At 41.2% G+C, this 26267-nt stretch overlaps 1 protein-coding gene across 2 annotated transcripts in view; it reads left to right on the forward strand.

The window, feature by feature from the left end:
* Positions 1-7611: 7611 nt before the first annotated feature.
* Positions 7612-26267, forward strand: part of abhd17c (abhydrolase domain containing 17C, depalmitoylase) — a 33392-nt gene continuing 14736 nt past the window's right edge. The window contains exons 1-3 of one of the 2 annotated variants that reach the window (XM_026184977.2): positions 7612-8650; positions 8741-8822; positions 25035-25214. In XM_026184977.2, coding sequence (XP_026040762.1) covers positions 8338-8650; positions 8741-8822; positions 25035-25214 — 575 coding nt within the window. In that variant the 5' untranslated portion in view covers positions 7612-8337. Of the gene's footprint in view, positions 8823-25034; positions 25215-26267 lie in introns of both variants that reach the window. The other variant, XM_026184888.2, reaches the window with a different exon arrangement.

Genomic DNA, 26267 nt, shown 5'->3' on the forward strand with positions numbered 1-26267 from the left:
CATTTCAGAGGTTACTGTGTCTGATGTGGGCTTATCTGATCATTACTGTGTTTTCTTTGAAAGTAAAATCTCAGCCCACACAAATATATCAACAGCAGTGATCACAAAACGGTGTATAACTGAAGACAGTAGTGAGATCTTTAACCAGGTCTTCCCATTAACACCTGACCTGTCCAGAGGGTCAGTCAATGAGCTCGTCAATAGCTTCAATGCTAACATGTTAAATGTAATGGACACTATTGCTCCCATTAAGGTGAAGGTTATCTCTGGAAGGAAAAAGTCTCCATGGAGAAACTCCACACTGGTGAAAAATGAAAAAAGAGAGTGTAGGAAAGCTGAGCGCAGATGGAGAAAAACAAACCTCCAGGTTCATTATGACATTTATAAAGAGAAACTTCACAATTATAATTTACAACTGAGGAGTGCAAGGAGGTCCTACTTCTCTGACATCATCACTAAAAACAGCCATAATGCTCGGGTCTTATTTTCTACAGTTGACAGGCTAACAAACCCTCCTGTGTCAGTGGCAGCTGAACTTCATTCAACCATGGCCTGCAATGACTTTGCCAAATTCTTCACTGAAAAAATCCAAAAAATTAGACAAGCAATTGGTACATCAACAGCAGATCCAGGATATGTACTGTGTCCACCAAAAAACTGTTTAAACACCATGAAACAGTTTCAACCTATTAACAGCAAAGACCTGGAGGACATCTTAGGTCAACTGAACTCCTCCTCCTGCTGTTTAGATGTCCTGCCAACAAGTTTTTTCAAAAAGGTCTCAAAGACTTTGGAGTCAGACCTGTTACAGATCGTCAACTTTTCTTTATTATCAGGTGTGTTTCCAGAATCACTAAAAACTGCTGTAATCAAACCTATACTGAAAAAGGACAATCTTGACAAGACACAAATGAACAACTACAGGCCGATCTCAAATCTCCCATTTTTAAGTAAGATCATTGAAAAAGCAGTTTCTCAACAGCTCAGTTACTTCTTAAAACAGAATAATTGCTACGATGCCTTCCAGTCAGGTTTTAGACAGAACCACAGCACTGAAACCGCTCTGACCAAAGTGTTTAATGACATATGTCTGAATACAGACAGTGGAAAAATGTCAGTCCTAGTTTTACTGGATCTCAGTGCAGCATTTGATACAGTTGACCACAACATATTACTCAAACGACTGGAGAACTGGACAGGTCTTTCAGGAACTGTACTAAACTGGTTCAAAACATACTTAGAAAACAGGAAATACTTTGTATCAACAGGTAACTTCACATCTGAGCAGACAAGTATCACATGTGGAGTTCCCCAAGGTTCCACAAAAAAAATCTACCTGAATTGAAATTAAAATTAATACGTTAACAATTCTGTTTTGCAGTGTGAGTCAGTCAGTGACTGGCTGCTCCCATATGGGATCAGAACGATGCCACCTTATCCCATAGTCCAGCCAATGATGCGATTCACATTCGCATACGCAGCTAATCAACGTCGTTGACAGGCTGTGACAGCGTCCTTATGTGTTTTAGTGAGCAAAGCGGCTGATGTGGAGTGAAGCCACGTTAATGACAACGTGTACAACCATTGGAGATGTGAGCAGGACAGACGGAACAACTGACGGACAAAGTGTGGACTTTATACCAGTTTTTAAATTGTGTTGATCGGCCACGTGAAACCACAGTTATGATAAAATATCTGCACTGTTTGTTTTCTTCCTGAATACTGTCGTTGTTTATATTTATTGCGGGAAGAAACGGTAAAAACTGCGTTTTATAAGGAAAACGCTCGAAAGCCTGTGAACAAAAACACCAAAAAAACTCCACCCTTTCCTATTGGTGGAAAAATGTACCATGTCGACCAATCAAAACATGATATGGCAACATGGCATTTAGTTGTTTAGGAAGGAGGAAGTTTTAGGAGTGACGGCGTGTTTGAGATGTGAGAGATTTGCGACATTTAGGCAAATCTTGTGTAGTTAGTGTGTAGTTAGTGTGTAGTTAGTGTGTAGTTAGTGTGTAGTGTAGTCAATAGTGTTGTTGTGTGTGTCAGAGCAATGAGGCGACTGCTGAATGTTACAGGTGTTACAGCAGTGACACATCTGCTGCTGTCAGGCCTGCAGGTATCAGGCTGTTGTTCTCCTTCATCTCATAGTGGACAGAAATTATTTTTTGGAGTGGCACAAATTGTCACAGATTAGTAGGCAGAGGACTCACTCGCAGGACTCTGAAGTTTAGAGAGAAGGTGAGGGTTTATTTGCAATGTGACACCAAGTGAGAATATATACATATATACAGTGGAACAGCTAACACAGGGCTCCCAGGAGTAGGGCGGGGTCCGAAGGGAAGGTACAAGACGGGGGTACACACACGCTCTTCTTCCACTTGATCCGTAACTCACTCAAAATGTCCACACCAAAAAGCTCACGCTCACTCACACACATCCACAGAAATCCAGACGGCAGGGAAGACGGGCAGGGAGTCTAGAAGGCCTGTACACAGAGGAAGAACAATGTCGGGAGGAAACTCTAGGAGATCAAAGGAACACTTTCATACGCTACGCTACACTGACGCTTGGTAGTGTGACGATCCAGCGAGGAAGCAGCCTCTCTTGCCATCTTAAGTAGTCTGCCAGGATCAGTGTGAATGAGCCACAGGTGTGTGTTCAGGGCGGGTTCAGAGGCGGGGAATCAAGGTCCAGTTCCGCCCTGGTGGGAGAGGCTAAGACAAAAAATAAACACACCACGACCAGATCTTGAGAACCATGACATAAATAATTTGTGTGGCATCAGATTTGATGCAGAACAGCTGATTGTTCTGTAAATAGTTTGAAATGTTTATTTAAAAAACGCCTTGGCTGCATTTAAAAAAAAAAAACAGCTGCAAAAAACGTTGTTGTTTGCATAACTCAGTTACTTTTTTGAAGAAGTAACTATATAATTAACTGCCCAACATTGGTCATTGTTTACTGTATGTTGCAGACAGAGTTACAGACTCTCTCCCAGACCACAGACTCATAATACAAGTCAGAGCTTTATTTAAAAAAAAGAAAGAAAGAAAGAAATAAAGTTTTGTTTTCAAAATTGGAGTTCAAGTTATTTTTACTTCCAATAGTGTTAACATGCTACAGGTCATGAACAAGATTTTTTAACATTTTCATTGTAAGTGGACTAAAGCAGTTAATTAAAGATAGTCTAACTAATGCTGTAATTAGATTATTTTAATAAACAAGTAACTTGGATGGATTGGATGCTGGCGTGACCACAGTGCACACGTCTGCTGTTGCTCACAGTGGTACCGCTCAGGGAGTTTGTGCGTTCGCTCAGACACGTGAAACATTAGAGGGAACATTGAGTGCCGGCTTGACACCAGGTAACCATTTATTTCAAATTCAAATTCAAATTCAAATTTTATTTGTCACGTACACAGTCATACACAGTACGATATGTAGTGAAATGCTTGGACAACTGCTCGTGACCTAAAGAAAAAAAAAGGAAAAGGCTATGAATAAGATAGGAAATAAATATGAAAAATTAAAAAGGGTAAATTTAACTAGGAAGGAATAAAATATAAATTAAGGTTAAAAATGAAATAACTGTACAACACAAATTAGAATGAAGGGTAAATTTAACTGGGAAAGAATAAGATAAAATATATAAATTAAAGTTGAAAATAAAATAACTGTACAACAAAATACACAATATAGAACTATATAAGAATGTATGAAGAAATATAAATAAATAAATAAATAAATAAATATATATATATATATATATATATATATATATATATATATATATATATATATATATATATATATATATATATATATATATATATATACACACACACACACAATAACAGCAGCTGTACAAGTATTAACCGGAAATGAAGAATATAGTGACCAGTGTTGTGCAAAACCAAAGTCCAGTAAGTCCAGTGTGTGTGTAAGAACCATATGTGTGGGTCAGTACTGTGTGGTGGTGTGATTGAGAGACCGTATCGCCTGCGGGAAGAAGCTCCTCCTCAGTCTCTCTGTGTTGGTCTTCAGGGAGCGGAATCGCTTTCCTGACCTGAGCAGAGAGAACAGTCTGTTGTTGGGATGGCTGAGGTCCTTCACCATCTTCCTGGCCTTGGTCCAGCACCGCCTGCTGTAGATTGAGTGCAGGTCAGGGAGCTCGGAGCGGATGGTGCGCTCAGCTGACCGCACAACCCTCTGTAGAGCTCGTCTGTCCTGCATGGTGCTGTTCCCGAACCAGGTTAAGATGTTTCCCGCCAGGATGCTCTCTATGGTGCACGAGTAAAAGTTCCTGAGCACCTTGGAGGGCAGTTGGAAGTCTCTCAAGCGTCTGAGGTGGTAGAGACGCTGTCGGGCCTTTTTCACCACGGTGTTGATGTGACAGGACCATGACAGGTCCTGCGTGATGTGAACTCCGAGGTATTTGAAGCTGTCCACTCTCTCCACTGGGCACTCGTTGATGACGGGGGTCTGGTAGTTCCTCTCCTGCTTAGTGCTGAAGTCCACTATCAGCTCCTTTGTCTTACTGACGTTTAGAAGGAGGTTGTTCCTCTGGCACCAGTTCTCCAGATTCCTAATCTCCTTCAGGTAGGCCGTCTCGTTGTTATCAGAGATCAGGCCCACCACGACGGTGTCGTCAGCAAACTTGATGATGGTGGTGGAGCTGGTAGTGGCCACACAGTCATATGTGTACAAAGAGTACAGCAGGGGGCTCAGAACACACCCCTGGGGGGCTCCAGTGCTGAGAGTGGTGGAGGCTGAGACATGTCCGCCCATCCTTACTGCCTGTGGTCTGCCAGTTAGGAAGTTGGAGATCCACTGACACATAGATGAGCTGAGTCCCAGATGCTCCAGCTTGGTGGTGAGTGTGGAGGGAATTATGGTGTTAAATGCAGAGCTGTAGTCTATGAAGAGCATTTTAACATAATTCCCCCTTCTAGTGTCCAAGTGAGTGAGTGATGTGTGGAGGAGATGAGAGATGGCATCGTCTGTGGAACGATTTGGACGGTAAGCGAACTGTAGTGGGTCCAGTGTGTCTGGTAGTGAAGAAATTTATTTGTTTGTTTGTTTGTTTGTTTGTTTGTCAGAGTGTAAACTCACTCTCTGGGTAGTAATCACTTTTAAGGGAATAGGATTGTATTTATTCATTCGGTTTTCTTTTTGTACATGTATTCATGTTATTTATTTAAATGGTTAGAACCTGGTACCAAAATGTACATAACAGTCATAATAAAATTAATCAAGTTTACTCAGAAAGTTTACCATGTCCTCGTCACTCTGAAGCCTATTTTAATATTAAATAGCTATAGCAACATGTTGACCTTCGATTTATTGACATTGACGGAGAGGTAAGAGATCAACTGTGACAAGATATTTTTATTATTATAAATACCTAACACAGTAATAAGAATCATAGTTTCCACGTGATAAGGTTTGTTTGTTTTTTGTTAATTTTTGACCAACATATAATTGAAATGATTTTGAGGACCTTGGTGGATTAAGTCAAATTTTAATGGATTGTTAACATAACCACACTCTTCATTCTTAAAAAGTTTATCAGAATTCAAACTTAGAGCTATTGTATTTACACACAGACAAGATGACATACGTGTAAACACTGCCAAAAACATAACCTCTGTGGCAGAGCCATTTCTGAGTCTGTGGCAGTCTCTGGATTGTGAGTCTTACCCTACAGCTGTGGGAATTATTCAGCAGTCTTAGAGCACGGTTCTTATTTGGAAAAGGGTGATGTGGGTACTATGGGTCTAGAACAAACGGAGAACTTTAAGTATAGTAATTAGTATTAGTGACTGAAAGAATGACATTGTGGTTTCACATGGTGGAAATGAGCTTCCTCAAAAGCTGGTGTTTGGGCTCTTGATGGTGAGAGAGAGTGAGGATTTTAGTCATCAACTTCTGTGGGCATCTGACTAGGATCCACCTCCACTGCAGACCGAGGACACATTGGAGAGATCATATCTCTCGACTGGTCTGAGAACGCTTCAGCGTCTCCCCCACATGAACTGGAGGAGGTGGCTAGGAAGAGGAAGGTGCATGTCAAAGTATAACCAAGTCACAATGTTGACAGAACTGCCAGTAGACCCATGAGAAGGGAGGTGTTTGGTTTTTTTTGCTTTAAAAAAAAAAAAAAAAAATAAATAAAATATATATATATATATATATATATATATATACATATATATATATGTATTTTAATATATATCTGTGAAGGTTCTCAGTCATCCAGGTCATCGTAGTCAAAGGAGCTTGCAAAGAAAAGCGTCTGGACTTCTTTAAGTTGCTTGAAGACGTTTCACCTCTCATCCGAGAAGCTTCTTCAGTTCTAAGGTCAAATGTTGGAGAGTCCCAGATATAAACCTAGTGGGAGTGACCCCCCACAGAGGGACAAAAGGACCCCCTGATGATCCTCTAATCGCCTGAGCCAAGGTGTGAAACTGGGTGTGGGTCCCAATCAGCCAGAGTTTCGGGTGTGTTCATTGTGAAACCTGGCCCCACCTTATCATGCGAATTCCTGAGGTCAGATGGCCCAGGATGTGAGTGGGCGTTAAGGCGTCTGGGGAGGGATCTCAAAACTGGATTATAGATGGCAGAGAGTTGGTGTCGTAAACCCCGCCTCTGTTCAAAGATGGTCGCTCACAGTGGACATAGATGCTTCTTTCACTCCTCTTTCAAACCATCTGTCCTCTCTGTCCAAAATGTGAACATTGGCATCCTCGAAAGAGTGACCTTTGTCCTTAAGATGCAGATGGACTGCTGAGTCTTGTCCTGTGGAGGTGGCTCTTTGTCCATACAGCCACTTCACAAGCGCATGGCACAACACAGAAGAGCCACCTCCACAGGACAAGACTCAGCAGTCCATCTGCATCTTAAGGACAAAGGTCACTCTTTCGAGGATGCCAATGTTCACATTTTGGACAGAGAGGACAGATGGTTTGAAAGAGGAGTGAAAGAAGCCATCTATGTCCACTGTGAGCGACCATCTTTGAACAGAGGCGGGGTTTACGACACCAACTCTCTGCCATCTATAGTTTTGAGATCCTTCCCAGACGCCTTAACGCCCACTCACATCCTGGGCCATCTGACCTCAGGAATTCGCATGATAAGGTGGGGCCAGGTTTCACAATGAGCTCACCCGAAACTCTGGCTGATTGGGACCCACGCCCAGTTTCCCACCTTGGCTCAGGCGATTAGAGGATCATCAGGGGGTCCTTTTGTCCCTCTGTGGGGGGAAACTCCCACTAGGTTTATATCTGGGACTCTCCACCATTTGACCTTAGAACTGAAGAAGCTTCTCGGATGAGAGGTGAAACGTCTTCAAGCAACTTAAAGAAGTCCAGACGCTGTTCTTTGCAAGCTCCTTTGACTATATATATATATATATATATATATATATATATATATATATATATATATATATATATATATATATAAGAATTTTGTCTCATGTTTTCACAGATTCTCATTCTGTTTCTGGGCACCATCACCGCTCAGATCACAGGTCAGGTGATGTGTTTAAGTTTGTACCTAAACAAGGTTTTACAGTATTAATAAATGCCACACTATATGCATCTATTTTGAAGACATTTAATTCAGTTAACTTTATATAGCGCCAAATCACAAGAACAATCAAACAGGTATATATCCTATAATAGTAAAGCAAAATATAAAAGGTAACAACAGTGATTCTAGTGATGGACAGAAAAACACAACTTTATCGGTCACCTCCACAGATCCCGAACATTACAGTGTGGATCAGCCCAAGTTTAGAAAATAGATCTTTGGAATTGAACAGACTGTTTTTCCTTAAAGCGCAAAATATAAACAAATGAAGATTTTTGGATGTGTGTGTGTGGATTTTTTTTTCAATAAAGAAAATGTTTGTTTTTTTCCCTTAAAATATCTTACGGCTTTTTGTCTTTGTTACGGCAGGATATCCGGTTGTACCGGAAAACCGGCTTGTCACCATTCAAGAGAGATGGCTGCTTTCTTTATTACAATATATTAGCAACAAAGCTACAGCAAGTGATGTTTTCAAAGGGTAGAACTGTGCTTTTGAGACCAGTAGTGGCACAGTTTAGTGGTGTAAAGTAATATAAACGTAAATGTTGCGTCGCAATTTCTGCGAGTTTTGCTGTGAGCCACCTGTATGCCGGCTAGCGAGTAGCTGCAAAGCCGAGACGTCGCTCAGCTTGTCTTCCAGCCCTGCTGCGGTCTGTTAATGGTACACCGGATCTCGAAACAGATCCGAACCGCGTGTTTTGTTTTAGCCGAAGTTAGTAAATCAGGTAACCCCGGGCCTAAATGCCAGAACAAGGCCCCAGGATGAATGGGTTTTCTATCGGCGAGCTGTGCTGGCTGTTCTGCTGTCCACCCTGTCCGAGTCGCATCGCGGCCAAACTAGCTTTCCTTCCACCGGAGCCCACGTATTCCATGCACACCGACGCTAACGGGGTGACTAGCTTACATTTAACCGAACGGGCAGACTGGCAATACTCCCAGCGAGAGCTCGATGCAGTGGAAGTGTTCACCACTAGAAGCAGCCGGGGTAACCGGGTAGCATGCATGTTTGTGCGTTGCGCTCCGAACAGTCGCTACACGCTGCTGTTTTCCCACGGTAACGCTGTGGACCTGGGGCAGATGTGCAGTTTTTACATCGGCCTGGGCTCCAGGATAAACTGCAACGTGTTCTCCTACGACTATTCAGGCTACGGAGTCAGCACCGGCAAGCCTTCAGAGAAGAACCTGTATGCGGACATCGAGGCGGCCTGGCAGATGCTGAGGAACAAGTGAGTATAACACATGGGTGTTGTGGATCAGACAATGCCTACAAGTGTGTGCTGAGATAACGCCCACTACACAAATGCTTTGGGCTCATATTGTGGTCATAAATATTTTGTACTTGTAAATCAGACTGCATAGCTGTGAACTGAGTTTTGTAACCTTGTAAACCAAAATGTCTGAAAGTGTTATGTGCATGTTATCCACAGATCCACAGATGAGAATTTTTTGTGTGTGTTAAGAAAAAGATTTGTTTGTAAAAATATTTACACAAGTTACTTTTTTTTGCTGTGTGTAACTTTCAACTTGCAGTATAAATTTTGACCCGATTTTTCTTCCTTTCAGCTGACTGGTCAGTGTCATGTCAATCACAAATTTAGCTATCCAATCAGAGAACAAATGGGTTTGGCGGTGGGAGGGACTCTTTACTGAGGTTCAGGTCCTGGAAGGGCAAAGGTGCCAGCGTTTTCCTTCATCACCACAAAGGAAAACATTCTGTGCGTGTCTGAGTTCGGTGAACTTTTTGTCACAGGTGTACGTGCAGGGACCTCCACAGTCTTTTCAACGGCTCTGTGGACCTCGGGGAGGAAAGCACTTTTGTGGAAATGACACACTCTTCGCTAGTCGGGATAGTTACAAAGCTTTCTTAGTTATGATCGAGTGATTCATGTTTTTACTTAAAAACGTGAACATAATACAACACACACTGTCATAGAGGATATAAAATCAGAGATACGTTTTGAAACGACGAGGGGCAGGTGCATCTAGTACACGTAGAGCAGCCACAAGAAAACAACATAAAAGCTAGCGCAGCAGCCAGCACAACACACATTGTGGATTCTTTGCTCTTAGTTAGCTGTGAGCGCAGCGAATGCCACGTCTGATGTGAAAGGGCCTTTATCCTGTGCAGTGTGACTGACAGCAATGGTCCCGGGTCAGCCCTGACTTTATGTGAAAGTAATAATGGTAATTCTGACTGTCAGAGATTTACAGTTAACAAACGGTCAGGTGAATAAACAACACTGAGACACTTGATACTGATAACGTGAAACTCAGACAGAGAGTCACACCGTACTGCAGTATTTGTTTATTTTTATAGGTTACATCGTCAATATGCAAATATAATCACATTTCCTGTTACGCAGGTCCTGATGCTGTCTGTGTGTAAGCTGTGTGTGTGTGTGTGTCACAAAGTGTATGTGCTACAAGTCAATTTCTAAGAATAACATAATGCAAGTCAACTTCTGCGGATGTGTATTTCTGTACAGGTCTCTTGCGGTAAATGTCACAGGGTCAGCTTCCTGTTTCAACAGAAAACTGTGTCTGGTGAAATATGTGAACATAAGTATAACATAACATTTGAAGCATAATCAAATAAAACATTAAAAACTCCCTGACACTGACCATTGGTTTACCACAACTTTATCCTTTCAACAGCTACTGAAAGTTAAGGGACCTAGCTTATATGAGCCTTGTGGGATGTTTATATAGAGATCCTCCAGCTTCAAACTGTATTGCCCTTCCAGGACCTGAAGCTCAGTAAAGCCCCCTCTGACAGCCCAACCCATCTGTTCTCCAGTTAAATTTGTGAAAAGAAGAAAATTCAGGTCAAAAATCATACTTGCAATTTGAAGCTCACACACAGCCAGGGAACTTAAGATAAGATAAGATAGAACTTTATTAATCCCTCGGGTGGGTTCCTCTGGGAAATTCGACTTGAGCGCAGTTTTACACGTAGTTTTTTGCTTTGCATCTGTAACCGGACCTGAACAAAAACAAATTTGTAACTTGTCTAAATATTTTTCACACACACACAAATTCTCATCTATAGATGCACAAACATAAAATTTTCAGATATTTTGGTTTACATGGGTACAAAACTAACAACTACACAGTCTGATTTACAAGTACAAAATATTTATGACAACAATTTGAGCTCATAAAATGCGGCTAAAGTGAAACAGAGAAGTTGGTGGAAGATTACATGGCACAAAATTAATCTTTGCCAGTGGCTGTTAAAAACTGCATTTCCTATGCTATGTAGGTGCTAATAAAGCTTCCTGCCCCCAGTACATGCTCAGGGCTAAAGAAAGGTTTGGCAGGTGGAACCATTGGAAATGTGACTCACCTGTTTTCTGCTCATCTGCCTCTGGTTTCCTGCTTATCATGGTTTCTATAAATACAGTACAGTATGTTACCTGCACAGGTTTTCTTTCATGGATAATTTTAATTAGGGCTGATTATTGTCACTGATTTCTAGAATCGATTCGATTTCGATTCACAAGGTCCCGAATCGATTTGATCCACGATTCGATTCGATTTGAATCGGGTAAATTTTGCCTGATCACGTATCAGTACATTTCCATATTTTTATTTCTACAAAAAGAAAACTGACACTTGTGAGACTTTATCAAAGGTGTGAGCATCACAGCAGAGGCCTTTGTGTCGAAGTCACTGAAGATAAAACACAGAAAAACGTGAAGGTGACTTTCCTGGCCTGGAATTTTATAGCAGATGACCTTAAAAATATTCTGCAGTAGATCAAAAACGAAAGAAAACCATTAATCAACATATGAACATTACCTGATGCTGCTGACGTGAAGCAGAGCAAAGTTAGAGGTTTTATTTGAGACACAGCCTTTTGCAATTTTGCATAATTTTAAAAAGTTACAATTTGTTCAGTATTGAACAGCAGAAATGAGGCTTTCTTTTTGGAAGTAAGTAGAAGGGAAACAAACAGCGTCCGACAGCGCTGTAAACAGCAGTAGACTTGTGCGTAACAAGCAAGCGAATAATGCAGAAAACAGATTTTTAGACGGGAAACTGTTCTTGAAGAGAGAGAGAGAGAGCTGTGCATGAAGTGTGGTGGAAGCAAAACAGCAAAAGTCAGAGTGAGTTCATGACGATGTTTATGTGAAGCGAAGTTTGGATCTTCTTTTGCATCTGGTTCAGTCAATATTGTTTGGAGAGAGATAAAACCTGCAGCTTCAGAATCTAAGGCAAAAAGGACGTAAACACAAAGCGCCGACCCGCCGAAACATCAGAATCAGCGAGCTGTCGGCTTTCAGCCCCGAGCGTGTCCGTGCCGTCGGTGAGAAAACAAACATCTCACTGATTCTGATCCGTCGGCGGGTCGGCGCTTTGTGTTTACGTCTTTGAGCAGAATCCGTGTTCCTGCTCTCATTTACTGTTTTAGCTGTTTGGTGGTTGTTTAAATTTTGAGATTCTGGCGTTTCGGGAAAAATAAATTTATATTTAAAAATAGATTCAGGATTTTAAAGAATCGATATCAAGTTATCCAAGCCAGAATCGATTTTAATCGATAAATCGATAATCAAAACCCGCCCCTAATTTTAATGCCCAACATACATACAGAAGGGAAATCGCAAAGAGCCTCTGTGCCCTACTTTAGAAGCAGATGCATTTAAAAATCACTGACATTCAAAAGGATCCAAGCTGAATTTTATTGAAATCTTGTTCAGTGTGATGTGGACTTTGTTTACTGTGCCTTCATACATAACGTTTTGAATTATTCAGGATTCATGGACATGCGCGTTATCACAGAAATGTGGCCACCATGCTCATTTATTTGATGCTTCAAAAACAGTTTGTGTGTTTGGTAAAATTTCTTGAGTTCAATTTGAAATAAGCTGACACTTTGAAGCAACTTTGTTCATTCTTGCTCATTTTGTGTGTTAATAAATGTCAGGGGCGGTCATTTTTATGTAGAGCTCTTCATGCACCACCATCCCGACTTATTCGGTCCAGCTTTGCTTATCCAGCTCACTGCTGGTTAAGCAACTTGACGATCCACCACTCTCTGGAGGGTCAACATCCTTCTTATTTTAAGCGATGCTGGTCGCTATGCTGTGTTGGAAGACGTTCGCCCAGTGATGCTGCTGCTTTCTCTTGGTCTGCAGACTCATGCAGACCGAGCTGGTAGCTCAAACGTTTTCCTCATAACTGACCAGAGACTTTGCCTCCAAGATGACTTTATGTTTTAGAGCAGTGGTTCCCAAACTTATTTTGCTGGGCCCCCCCTTTGTTTTACAAGAAAAATGTTCGCCCCCCCCTTCTCGTGCATGCACGCGCACAAACACATCCTCCAATCACACGCGCCCATATTTTGCTCCATTGCTGTTTATTTCACACCTCAAATATTTAGTAAACAATTAAGCAAATACAAGTAAACAGCAATAAATTACAGGTAATAAAATAAACTACTAACTCGTTTACGCTGCGTCCGCACCTACACGGGCGTCAAAGGTATGCGCCTTAATTCACGTCACGCTGTGGCCACGTTATTGTTTACATGAGATGAACTGCAGAATGATAGAGACGAAATACTGTTAATCTGACTGTCTGCAGGTTTTACACGCAGTTACTGTCCCTCTGTTTACAAAGGCAGAGGCGTCACGGTGTCATTATTTTACATGTAGTTGTTTTTTCCTGTGTAATAATATTCAACATTGTTATCAATACATATTTCAAAAAATGCCTCTCTGTGCAACATGGGTTCAAAAACATAAACAGCTGTTGGATCCTGTTTGTCTGTGATGTAAACAGCCCAGCGCTGCTCCTGATGCAGGGAAAACCAACCCTGCAGGGAGACCTACCTCAGCACCTGTGCAGGTGAAGCCAAAGGGCAGATTTGCTTCAGCAGATTTTCTAGTCTTTGTCTTAGAATGAAGTTGGTTTGGAAACATATTCAGCGCCGCTTCATCTCCTGCTTTGCGTTTCTGTGGGCGCCCCGTGCTAGCAGTGTCCAAGCGTTCTGTTTTTTCCCCGCTTTTCATTCCGCGCCCTCCCTCCAATGCCTCTGTGGCCCCCCCCCCAGGGGGCGGGCCCCCCACTTCGGGAAGGTCTTCTCACGTGGAATGTATTTGGTCCTAAATCATGGATTAATGTCCAACAGGTCAGTGTGGATGGTCTGCATGTTTATTGTTGAGATCATCTACAACATCCTACTACTGCATACTAAAATATAGTGTTAATGAAGAAGGCTGTCAAGGCTTCATGGCCTGAGCTGCAGCACACAGTTTCACACACTATGTGTAACACTTTATGGTGCTGCTGTAAATGGTGGAAGCAAGTAGTAGCACTTGAACCTTTTGTTTGGACTCGTTTTCATACTTTGAGTCTAAACCATCTCCAATGAACAGATTGTTTTTCTTTCTTTTTTTAAACTCTCCAGCTCCTCGTCGATAGCTTATATAGCTTATGCCTTATATGTCCGTCTTCATGCTGTCTCTGCCTGCAGGACTAGACTCATAATTGAGTTCTTTACTTTTTAACAGTAACTGATAAAAGATATTAGATAACTTAATGGTGGTAGGATGGTGTTGCTGATTAATGTTGGTCAAAGTTAAAGGCAGGGGCTTACCTATCAAGACAATTTTTACCTAATTTTCCCATTGATGCATTAAATTATTATTGCCATTGTGCTTTGACTCAAAAAGTAATGAGATCTACAAAGCCATAGTTTCATCTCAGACCTCTTGCAACAGAAATGTGTCCAGGTGTGCACGTGCAGGTTCATGGCTGGACTTCTTTCCATTTGGGTGTGTGTGTGTGTGTGTGTGTGTGTGTGTGTGTGTGTGTGTGTGTGTGTGCTGCATTTATAATACTTGTGTGTACATATGAGACTTTCTCGCCTTGTGAACGTCGTGTACCATGCTGGTTATGTTTGCAGGTACGTGTGAAATTATGCAGTGTAAAACAGACAGAAAGGTATTTGTCATTTTATGTAGTTAATTTAATGAGTTACTGCGTTGACATAAACAATTAATGTATAATCTGCAATTCAAAGCATGTGCTTCAGCACTTGAGCTTGGAGCTGGGTCGTGTTTTTCACATTCTTGAGGTATGTCGAGCTCATGTACAGCAAGAGGAAATATACATTTTACATTAACCTAAAGTAGTTATAACTTTCCAGTGTTATTATGAGAATTCAGTGGATTAAGTATTTAATTATGGGAAAACTGCCAATCATGATTTTCCAACACTTGAAATCAAACAGTGATTTGTCGTATTTCTGATGATGAAACAAGAGAATCATAAACCACTTACATTAATTAATTATCACAAAAATTAGGCAGCTAATCCATTTATCAACATCCAATTCCAGACTAATGTTTTTGCGTTTGTGTCTCTTCATATTTAATGCTTACACTTGTTTCATATACTTAATCAGCACATAAGTGAAAATTGCTGCATGTCAAGAAACAGCAGACTTCATCAAACATCAGTGCTTTCATGACCTGCAGTGCAACATGGACATCAAAGAAAACAGTTACTGCGTTTATTGTAAACTACTAAATAACATTAGGATTAAAACTACTACAAACTAAAAGAAACATTTTTATTAATCAGTGAAATGATTTGCTCTTCTCTTATTTTCGCTCAGCCTGAAGCTGGTTTTATAGTCGAGCGGAGAGAGTGTGTCCGCTGTCTGCTGCAGGGACTACCCGTCTGCCTCAGATGGAGACAGTATACAAGAGTAAGAGTGTATGTGTTGCAGCCACTCCTGCTCGTGCTGTTGGTGGCAACAGAGCATGACATTACAACATACAAAGAGCTGAAGTGAAATTGAGTGTGAAAAGTGTCATTGGACACTTCACAGTTCTCCGGTTCATGGTAACCTGCGCTATCCCTCCTGACTCTATTCCACCTGTCAACCAATCAGCATTCAGCAGCTGCATATGCCGTGCGCGTCCCATTTGCAGTCAGGATCTCATCTCACATGGGTGGAAACCCTTCTCCTCTCTGTCCGACCGAAAAGTGTATGCAGATGGACACGTTTGCAGGGCTATAAATCCTACGTAAGAGTCCTTACTGGTGTGTAGTGTAACACAGAACAACATAGAATTGGAATGAGCAGATTGGCCCAGTAGATCGGCCTGCTGTCATAATACAGTGGGGCAAAAAAGTATTTAGTCAGCCACCGATTGTGCAAGTTCCCCCACCTAAAATGATGACAGAGGTCAGTAATTTGCACCAGAGGTACACTTCAACTGTGAGAGACAGAATGTGAAAAAAAATCCATGAATCCACATGGTAGGATTTGTAAAGAATTTATTGGTAAATCAGGGTGGAAAATAAGTATTTGGTCACCTCAAACAAGGAAAATCTCTGCTACCTGAAGACTCATGTGAGAGAAAATCCGCTCACACAGATATTAGAGCCAAATACTGTCAATAAGGCCTCTGCAATGTTCTGAAGACAGTTAACCTTGTCAGGTAGTGGATTCCAGCTGCTTCGATGTTGCATTAACTGGCATTAACTCAGCCAGTTAATGCGAGACAAATGCAGCTGCTCATTAAAGATTTCTGGTTTGTTCAGAAAAGAAAACATTGGTCCAAACACCTGAAAGTCCCAAAGACGCCTTGTGTCTCGAGTCTACGGATGTATCTGTGTATCTCCGTGGTGCTGATGCTGTGCTGACAGCTGCTGAAGCTTTTGAAGTGTCAGAATGTGGAAAGCTAACAACGTTCCTCTCACCGGTAGGCGAAGTTATTTTTAGCCAATTACAAGTTGAATCTGGTAGTTGGGGTTGTTAGCTAAGATACCGTCATTAAGAAGAGGCACAACTAATGTGTCTATGTGAGCTGATTTGCGATGTGCACTGGTGGTGCGCCATTTATTTTTTTTAATGCACCTTCTCAGATTAATTCACTGTGTGTCGTGCTCAGAGCTGGACTGGGACAGAAAATCGAGCATTTAGACTAGAGACCGGCCCCCCAGGTATTAAAGCCATAAAGCCTTTGAATGGAAACAGATGCTGCTGTGACAGTGATGCACAGTCTTGTTGGTATATGTATGATTTCTATACATTTTACATCAGATAAAAACTTTGGTTGTAAGATTCAGATTCAGTGAGACATTTTAAATGAGAATAAGAAAGTACAGTATGTCTTTGTGCCCCCCTCTCCCTGTTAATGCCCTACCTGCCCCCTGGCAACACTTTGCTAGACCCGCCCCTGCACAGTTACCAGCTGTCAGCTGCTTAGAAAAGGATCCTGGTGTTATTTGTCTCTCAGAAACAGTTCATAACTTCAACTCATTCATGTCACCTAAAAGGTAAACCTGTTTCTCCATCACCTGTTCAGCTCTGATGATTCAGTAAGGACGTCTCCTGGTTTCATCTTCATGTTTCCCTCTCACCACATATCTAAACAGACATCATGACCAGCAGCTTTACAGCTGTGGCTCCAGCAAACATCAGCTGATACTAGAAATTAATATTAAATACATTCTAACAACAGCTGATCAAGCTTAAACGTGCTGCTGTTGTTTAGCGCGACATCCGCTGGCAAAGTGGGCGATAAATAAACAAGAGAGACGATCAGCTGATCATTGATCAGTTTCATGATTGAAGTAGAAACATGAGAGAGGGGGGAGAATGAGAGAAGAAGAGGCAGCTGTGCAGCGTTACGACAGAATAACTCCAGCTTTGTGTCTTTTTCCATTCTAGCTGAAGTTCGGGACAAACTGTGTTCTTTTTCAGCTCAACACCAAACGCGTAATAATTTCTCTGAATACGGGACGGTTGGCAACTCTAATAACTAACCTTATGAATAAAATAAATTTTACTATTAGTAAATTCATAGCAACAGCTGTAAAGAAACTCCGTCCTGCTAGCTAGTAGCAGTACGAGTTATTGTAACTGACTGTAAAAAGTCAGCACAACAAAAATAAACTCCACCTAAACTTGGTTTATATCTGACCCAGATGGACTGCAGCTCATAACTTCTTACCTGAAGTTCAGTTCACCTGACGCTCGGACCAGCGGCCGCCTCGGGTCTCTGCTCCTCCTGCCTCCGATCTCCCTCATCCACCTGCTGGCCTCCACCACTTGTTAATTTTACTGAATCTGAGGAAGCTCCGCGATGCCGCCACCAAACATCTAGTTATTTTTACACACCGGCCAGCATCTGGCCAGTCCAACGCCTTTCATTGTTTATACCGTTACAAAAAAACAAATAAAAAAAATCATTGGGCCACCGAGCAAATGCCCGGTATGCCCGATGGCCAGTCCAGCTATGGCCGTGCCATCAGTTAAGCCCACGTGCCCAGAGTTGCCGACCCCTGATTTAGAGTAAGGATCAGAAAATATTTTATTCAAATATCAGATCAGCTTAACAATGGAAAGTTAAATGTCTGTCTCCTTCATGTTGAATTACATCATAGGCTTGAGGGGGATCATTACGTAAATAAACAAATCAATAATAAACACGTCTGAGGTTAATGTGCCATTTGACACATAGTATTAATGCCACTTAATGAAAACGGAGAGCATCTAATCACATCTAGCATTTAAATGAAACATTTTATCATTCCCCAACGCTTCCAGGAGTAGCCTGCATGAGCATAAAACTGCATTAATCATCAGACTGCCTTAGGGAACCTAAGCACCTGAGGAGCAGCTGTATGTTTATTCAATATCTTTTTAATCAGATGTTGAGGAAAATCAATAGGTGCATGGGCCTTAACACTGGAATTTAATTAAAGTGGTCTTTTACTTGGCCTCTAGGGACTTGGGTTGTTTTGTGCAGCAGTAAGATTTTGAAGATAACCATTTGCTTTAAAAAAAGATCAGTTGCCTTGGCACGCTAATAATTGCTAAATGGTGTTATTGTTCTTTTTCTTTGATGTTACATGTCCGCTCACTGGACTTTAAAAATTCAGTTCCTTGTGTTGAATAAACAGCAGCATGTCCCTGCAACTCTCGCTTTTCACTTATGTTGACTTGAAATAATTAAAGAAATAACAGAGTAGCTCTTAAAACTCAACGTAAATTACACACGAACAACATTAAGCTACTCACGCAGAGAAGAACGGCTGCTGCTGCATCATCATCCTCATCATTTCTGCTACACTGGCAGGGCTAGGGGCCAGGACTCTCCTCTTCGGGTTTTTGGGGGATGTTGCTAACTCCGGGTCGATAACAGGCACCACACCCGCAGTAGATGTGCTCGGTGTGAGGTCTCGCAGCGAGCTATCAAATACGGCGCATTTCTCGGCTTTTAAAAAAAACGCTATACGTCGCCAGGTGTTTCATCGGATTCGAGGTGTTACCTCCTTTGACAGTATCACAGTATCAGCTTAAAGCACTTGTTGCTGCTGAGTTTGCATCTTTTGCTGTGAAGTACAGCCAGACTTTTGACCGCTTCGCCTTGGACATTTTTAATCTGTAGCTCTGCTCTAAAAGAACGTACGTACCTGGGCCCACCTACTACGCTTGCAAAGGTAAAATGGGGGGGCGACCGTGGCTCAGGGGGTTGGGAAGCGTATCTGTAACCGGAAGGTCGCCGGGCTCTCTGTCCTGGTCGTTGTGTCCTTGGGCAAGACACTTCACCCACCACCTACTGGTGTTGGCCAGAGGAGCCGATGGCGCGATATGGCAGCCTCGCTTCTGTCAGTCTGCCCCAGGGCAGCTGTGGCTACAACCGTAGCTGCCTCCACCAGTGTGTGAATGTGAGAGTGAATGAATAGTGGTATTGTAAAGCGCTTTGGGTGCCTTGAAAAGCGCTCTATAAATCCATTATTATTATTATTATTGTTATTATTATTATTATTAAAATGATTGGCTCCTAAAGTGTGTGACATCTCAGGGGGAAAAAAAGCACCGAAATAAAGCACTGAAATGTGCGCTGCTTTTCGGTCTGGTTACTACCGTTTATGTCAGAACCTACCGGTACCCATCCCTACCCATAACTGATAATTTATTTGAGATTATTAATTTGTGGTGTTACCGACTTGCATGTCTCACCCATTCAGAGCCTTTCTATGTGTAGACATTTTACATGTGCTTCCTGGTGCTCCAGTTTTTCGCCTCATCAGAAAACATGCTGGAGTGAAGTTGACCATGAGCAGAGATGGTGCTGAAAGTTAAAAAGGGGCAGAATAACAACAACCCACATTCATCAAGAATCTAATATGAAATCACACCATACTATATCACTGTCATCAGGCAGGGACAATGCAAAGCAAACGTAGCCTATGCTTTACCTGATGGGTACACTGTTGCTGTTGAGGTGTTGCTGCTGCTCCTGATGGTGCTGGAGGGCAGGGCTGTGTTGATCTGACACTGTAGACATTAAAAAGTCCATAGGAGAGCTGGTAGCTGATTAAACAAGTGTTATGAGATAATAATAAAATGCAAAGATCGGTGACAGCGCCTGTGACTTACTCTCTTCCTCCTTCCATCTCCTCATCTAAACTATCACTCTCCATTTGCTGTCCCTCTGAGAACAAGGCACAGTCTGCTGTTGCATTAGTCTGTTATTGAATTACCCACACATACAAAAACTCTTGCACCTAATCCATAATAGAGAAATAATAGAAAAATGTTATAGAACCAAAACATTATTTATTATTGTTTTTCTACTTGAACACCTCTGCAATGCAACAACTGGTACACGTGTTATTGTTACCTGTGCTCTTTAATCCAGCTGGTGATGGATGCACTGCATCACACAGCTCCTTTTGTCACAGTTTCCTCCTCATGTCTGGACCATGTTATATCATGATTAATAATTAAAAAAAAAAAGTCTATACATATAAAACAAACACACACGCACACACATACAGTGACATTTTATACCTTCTCCAGAATACTGTATATCATAGGTGTCAAACCAAATGACTATCAGAGCTGGCCTGCTGGTATCATACAGCTAATATATATATTGTTTAGTATTAAGCTTTGCTTGTTCCATATTCAATTTTTCAGCAAAACGTGTTTGAGTCCATAAGAAAAGATTCATTCTTATATCTGGAGGAAGATTTTTTTTCCCAATAAATATTAACGTTAGCCCGCGACTTTGTTCCAGTTTTGAATTTTGGCCCTCTGTGTATTTGAGTTTGACACCCCTGCTGTATATACTATGGCCACAAGTTTGCATCATGGTGCTGATCCAGAATCCCTTATTATATATTCCCAGTGCTTGAAATATAAATCCAATATATTCTATTTCTTAATTATTTAGTCCTCCAGAAAGGCAGGCCCTGTAACTTACTTTAAAACTAAATATGTTTCTTAAAACAGTGGTCAGAGCTACAGACCCATGACAGCCTTACCCAGTTAGCGAGCAGCTAATGACCAGCACCACTTGTGCATTTAATCAAAGGAAAGGTAATGCTTTGTTGTGCTGTTGCACACACAGGACGCTCTTTTGTTTCGTCAGTTGTCACAAAACTGTTTCTAATTGTACATAATAGGCTAATACTCCTGTGTGCTATAGAATACAGTGTATGCATTACACCCTACTGGTTTTTGTTTAGGGGTGGGTTTTTATAATCGATTCATCGATTAAAATCGATTCTGGCTTGGATAACGTAAAATCGATTCATTAAAATCCTAAATTGATTTTTTAATATAAATTTATTTTGTCCGAAATGCCAGAATCTCTGGTGACATCTCACAAAATTTCAAGAACCACCAAACAGTAAATGAGAGCAGGTACAGGGATTCTGCACATAGACTTAAACACACAGCGCGACCCGCAGATCAGAATCAGTGAGATGTCGCCTTTCTCACGGTCGGGGCTGAAAGCCGACAGCTCGCTGATTCTGATCTGTGGGCGGGTCCGCGCTGTGTGTTCACGCCCTTTATGCGCTGATTCTAAAGCTGTTAGTTTGATCTCTCTCCAAACAATATTGACCGAACCAGCAGCAAAAGAAGATCCAAACGCTTCACATAAACATCGTCATGAATTCTTTTACTGTTTTGCTTCCATTGCGATGCGCAGCTCTCTCTCTCTCCCTCCCCCTCTCCCCCCCCCCCCCCTCTCTCTCGAACATCTGCTGTGATGCTCACACCTTGGATAAAGTCTTGCGAGTGTCAGCTTCCTTTTTATAGATACAAAAATATGTAAATGTTCTGATCTGAATTATAATATTTCTGACTGTCAAAATTTCCCAGATTTAAATAGAATCGAATCGAATCGAATTAAATCGAATCGTGGATCGAATCGATTCGGGACCTTGTGAATCGGAATTGAATCGATTCTAGAAATCAGTGACGATACCCAGCCCTATTTTTGTTGCATCAGTCTGCATCTCTCCTTTTCCCTTACAGCCCTGCACCGCTCAGACTGCAAAGATGCGCGTGCTCTTTGCGAGCTCGTTCCCGGCTCGTAACCAGCCCGCTCTGCCGTCAAGGGGGAGCACTGGTTAATGGTAGTCACTGATAATGCGCCCCTCTGTTTCTCCAATTTCTTTGTTAATATCTTCAATATGATGTAGTTTCTTGTATTTTTCAGCTTAACTCTGTCAGTTTTTTCCATTTGTTCTCTTAAACTAACTGCAGAATTGAACTAGGTCTTTTTTAAATTCAGAATTCGTAATGCCACAGCTTCCACTGTGTCACTTTCTTTACAATTGCCATGTTGGTCCTTCACCGTCATGGAAGTGGAGGATGTAAAAGGCATTGTCCCTATAGTGATAAATGTTACCTTAAAACATGTATTTTGTTGACAAAATGTGCAAGTTTCCTATGACGTACACACTCATGACTCAATCTTGGTCATTGTTGAACTGGACTCCACGGCAGCCGTCGAAGTTCCTGCACATAATTGCATCGATCACAGTGTTGAAGATACCACATCACCTTTGCTGAAGCTGGTTCTGCATTATATCTGCCAGATATTATGGCTCTTAAGCGTTCTTTTCCACATTGTTCACGGCATACCATAAATCACCATGTTGTTGAGAGATCTTATTCTTAAACCACTGTTTTTCACAGTGTTGACTGACTCCCGATATTTATCCCTGAAAAACAGGTCATTTCAGTAAATTGCTCTGTTTTCAAGATGTTCCACTGGGTGTCTTAAAACATATCTGTAATTTTTGGCCATTTTAAAAAAAACAAACACATTTATGCCTTTTGTCTGCTGAGGGCTCATGAAAGTCATTTGATGATGTCCATCTGCTTGGTCTTCTTCTTTTTGTTCTTCATCGTTTAGTAGCCATGATATACAGTTGCATTCATTCTCAACGATGAGTCTCTTTTCCTTACAATGTTCTGTCTGGTGCTCCAAAGTCCAGGGAGTTGTGAGTCAGATGGCACCCAGCGGGGACTTTGCCCATCCATGTGTCAGGTCATAATCAGCTGTCAGGATGACCGCGCAGTTCAGTAGCTGTACTTGTACTTGTCTAGGCCAAAAGATTAGTCACACCCAAGCTGTTATCTGAAGAGCTGTTGCAATGACATCTCTTCATAGGGGACGTCCAACACAGCACCTCTACCCCCAATCCTTTGTAAAGCTGGATTTGGAAACAGAATGGTTTAAAAAAAACAAAAAAACGACAACAACAACAAAAAAAACCTTTGTGTGTTTGCTGTGGTATAGTTTGTTTCCCAGCACTGTCAGGGAATGGGAGGGTTTGTTTTAAGCTTCCTTTCCAGATTGTGAGTGAAGGCAAGAGGACATGCCATCCAGAATCTCCTCTGCTTGACAGACTAACTGTTTTCTGTCAGGACTGCAGTACTTTAGAAGAGAAGCTGGGAAACGCTATGCCAGTTTCCAGGTCACATGTCTAATGGTTGATCCACTGTCATACTGTTACTGAAAGAATTTCTCAGTAATTAAATGTAGGGCTGCAACAATTCATCAATTAATTCAAATAATTCGATAATAAAAAAAATGCTCCACACAAATTCTTTGCTTCGATGCTTCCTTTAATACATGCTTGAGTGTTTCACCCACGACAAAAAACAGACCTGCAATACAAACGTATTTAGGAGCAACGTTCAGTTTATTATGAATCTCATAATAGTGTCATTATTTTAATACACCAGTAGGGTGATAACATAAAGATCACATTCATTGTCATCTAGATTTATACTAGATGATAAAAGCAGTGCAGCTCCAACAACACAAGAAATGAGTTTATGCTTGAGAAAAAGAATTGTTGGTACTAACAAAGCAGGAGATGAATATACAAAGTTACAATAGTGTTATGAAATGGAGTGGGAATCAAGAAATTCAAACAGAACAGGCCTGGCAGAGGCAGGAAGCAAAAGATTCCAAAGACACTGGGAACAAACTAGCAAGAATTGTCTTCCAAAACAGAAGTGAAGGACTTGGCCAAGTTGGGAATTCTAGTCTCAAAGAGGACAACCACTAGAACACTGAACACAAATGGAAAGCGAGGTCGTAGACCAAGAAAAACACCACTTTTGCAGGCGAGACACCATCAAGACGGAGGACAACGTGGACAAACATTATGAATACTGGAACTGCATCCTTTTATTTGATGAAACTAGAGCTCTTTGGACATTGAGACGCTTTTTTGGAGAAAGAAGGGAGTGGCGTGCATCCCAAAGAAACATTCTTCAAGTATATCTGGAACCAGGAATCCAATCAAAGTGGAAGGAATCGTGAATCTCTTTCAAAATCTGTGGGGTGAACTGAAGGTCCAGCTTGAGAGACTCACTCTTTCACAAAAACACTTTTTTCTATGTTTAAGGGCTTTCTATCCAATATTCACTCTAATATCATTAAACAAGGATATTTGGCATGGACACCCAGGGAGCACCCAGGGATCGAAAGGCCAACCTTATGATTAGTAGATGACTATTGGCACCTGGGTCTATCAGGTCTAATAATTTTGACTGTGGTAAAGTCTTTGTTTTTCTGTATTGTAAAATAAACTATTCAATTTAGAAAGCTGCTGAATGTTAAATGTACAAACATAGTCTAAACTCCAATGACAATAATATAAGAATCTAAATATTTTGCTGATTAGGATGAAAATATATATATTATATATTATATTGTGTTATATACTGTTCAAAAAAAGGGAACACAAAAAGAAGACATCGCCTGACTCAAAGTGATTCTCCGCCAAACAGTCCTCGTTCATTAAGTGCTCTACAAACTAACATTACAGCTGACAGCTGGATTTTCCTGTCTCACTTTAGCCAGCAACAAGAGAACCAGAGTAAAATATGGACAGAAAAACCTTCATCTTATTTATTTAATTTATTTTTAGCAAAAACCCATATTTGCAGCCAGGGTCAGCACGAATGTGACCCCTTCAGACTGCCTTTTAGTTTTAAACTTCTAATTTAAGCACTTGCTGCTTAAATGGCGTCACAGATGGTTTAAATGAGCCTGTAGTAGTTTATGTAGTGTTTCATGTGTGAAGCCTTGTGTATGCTGAGTAACATCACAGTATAAATGAATGTGGCTTTTCTGTGTGTCTTTGTAAAGGTATGGTGTAACTCCTGAGAATATCATCTTGTATGGTCAGAGCATCGGCACGGTGCCCACCATCGATCTGGCTGCTCGCTATGAATGTGCTGCCGTCATCCTGCACTCACCACTAATGTCGGGCTTGCGGGTGGCCTTCCCTGACACACGCAAGACTTACTGCTTCGATGCCTTCCCCAGGTATGTGTTAAAGACGCAATCAACACGCATGCATGTCACAACGTGGGCAACCAGCAGTGTTACAGTTTTATTGTAACACTGATGCGTTAAACCTCTCTGATGTAAAGGTAAAAATGTAACTTTCTGTCAGGCAACTGCTTCACGGCTAGTAGGAGGGAAAAGAGTAAAATTAATAGAGAGAAGAAGAAAAAAACTCTGAGTCCTTTCTGTTTCTGGAACCGAAAAGTCTCTTTGTCATATTTGTGTGAGCACTTTTTGATGTATGTGTGTATTAAAAAAACAAACCAAACGTTGAAACTTAAACATGATTTAAATGAACTTTTAGGCTCCACCTGAGTTTTTATTGCACCCATAATATAAGGAAATGGCTGATGCATTTATTTATTACCAGAAGTAAATTTCTATAAAACAGTTGCTCATATATTTGAAGGATCAAACGTCAGCATGAAGACAAAACATACAACACAACAATAAAAGGAAGCACAGATATTTGCTCTGGAGTCTTGCAGCACCAGATGTGGCTGCGAGGTCACATGTGGCTGCCTCTGAAGCAGAGGTTGGAACGTAAACAAAATTCAAGCTGGCATCTAAAAACTGGGTGTTGGTCTATGAGAAATGACATTTGTAAAAAGCAGCAGCAACAAGTGAAATATGTTTTTGGGGTTTATTTTGCCTGTCCTCTCTGGACTGTAGCAATCAGGATTGTCTGTCACAGCCCAACAGATCGTTACAGCTTTTATCATACTGGCCCACTTGATTGTCATAGTTTGTTCGATCTTTATTATTTATTTATTTATTTTTACTTTTAAGTAGTGCTGTCAATAGATTAAAAAAGACTAACTCACAATTTTCTGTAGTTAATTGCGATTAATCGCAATTGCTTGATCAATAGCCTGGCTGCAATTACACTTTTTCAACTTTATATTTAAGCTTGTAACTGACATTTATGCAACATAATGAAGCAGAATAAACACAAAAAATGTTAAATGCTTAAATTCAAAGAGAATATGAATAGTTTCAGTCTTTTAACACAGCTTCTCTCCTGTGAAATAC

The sequence above is a fragment of the Astatotilapia calliptera genome, chromosome 1 (genome assembly GCF_964374335.1).
Source record: "Astatotilapia calliptera chromosome 1, fAstCal68.1, whole genome shotgun sequence".
Lineage (NCBI taxonomy): Eukaryota > Metazoa > Chordata > Actinopteri > Cichliformes > Cichlidae > Astatotilapia > Astatotilapia calliptera.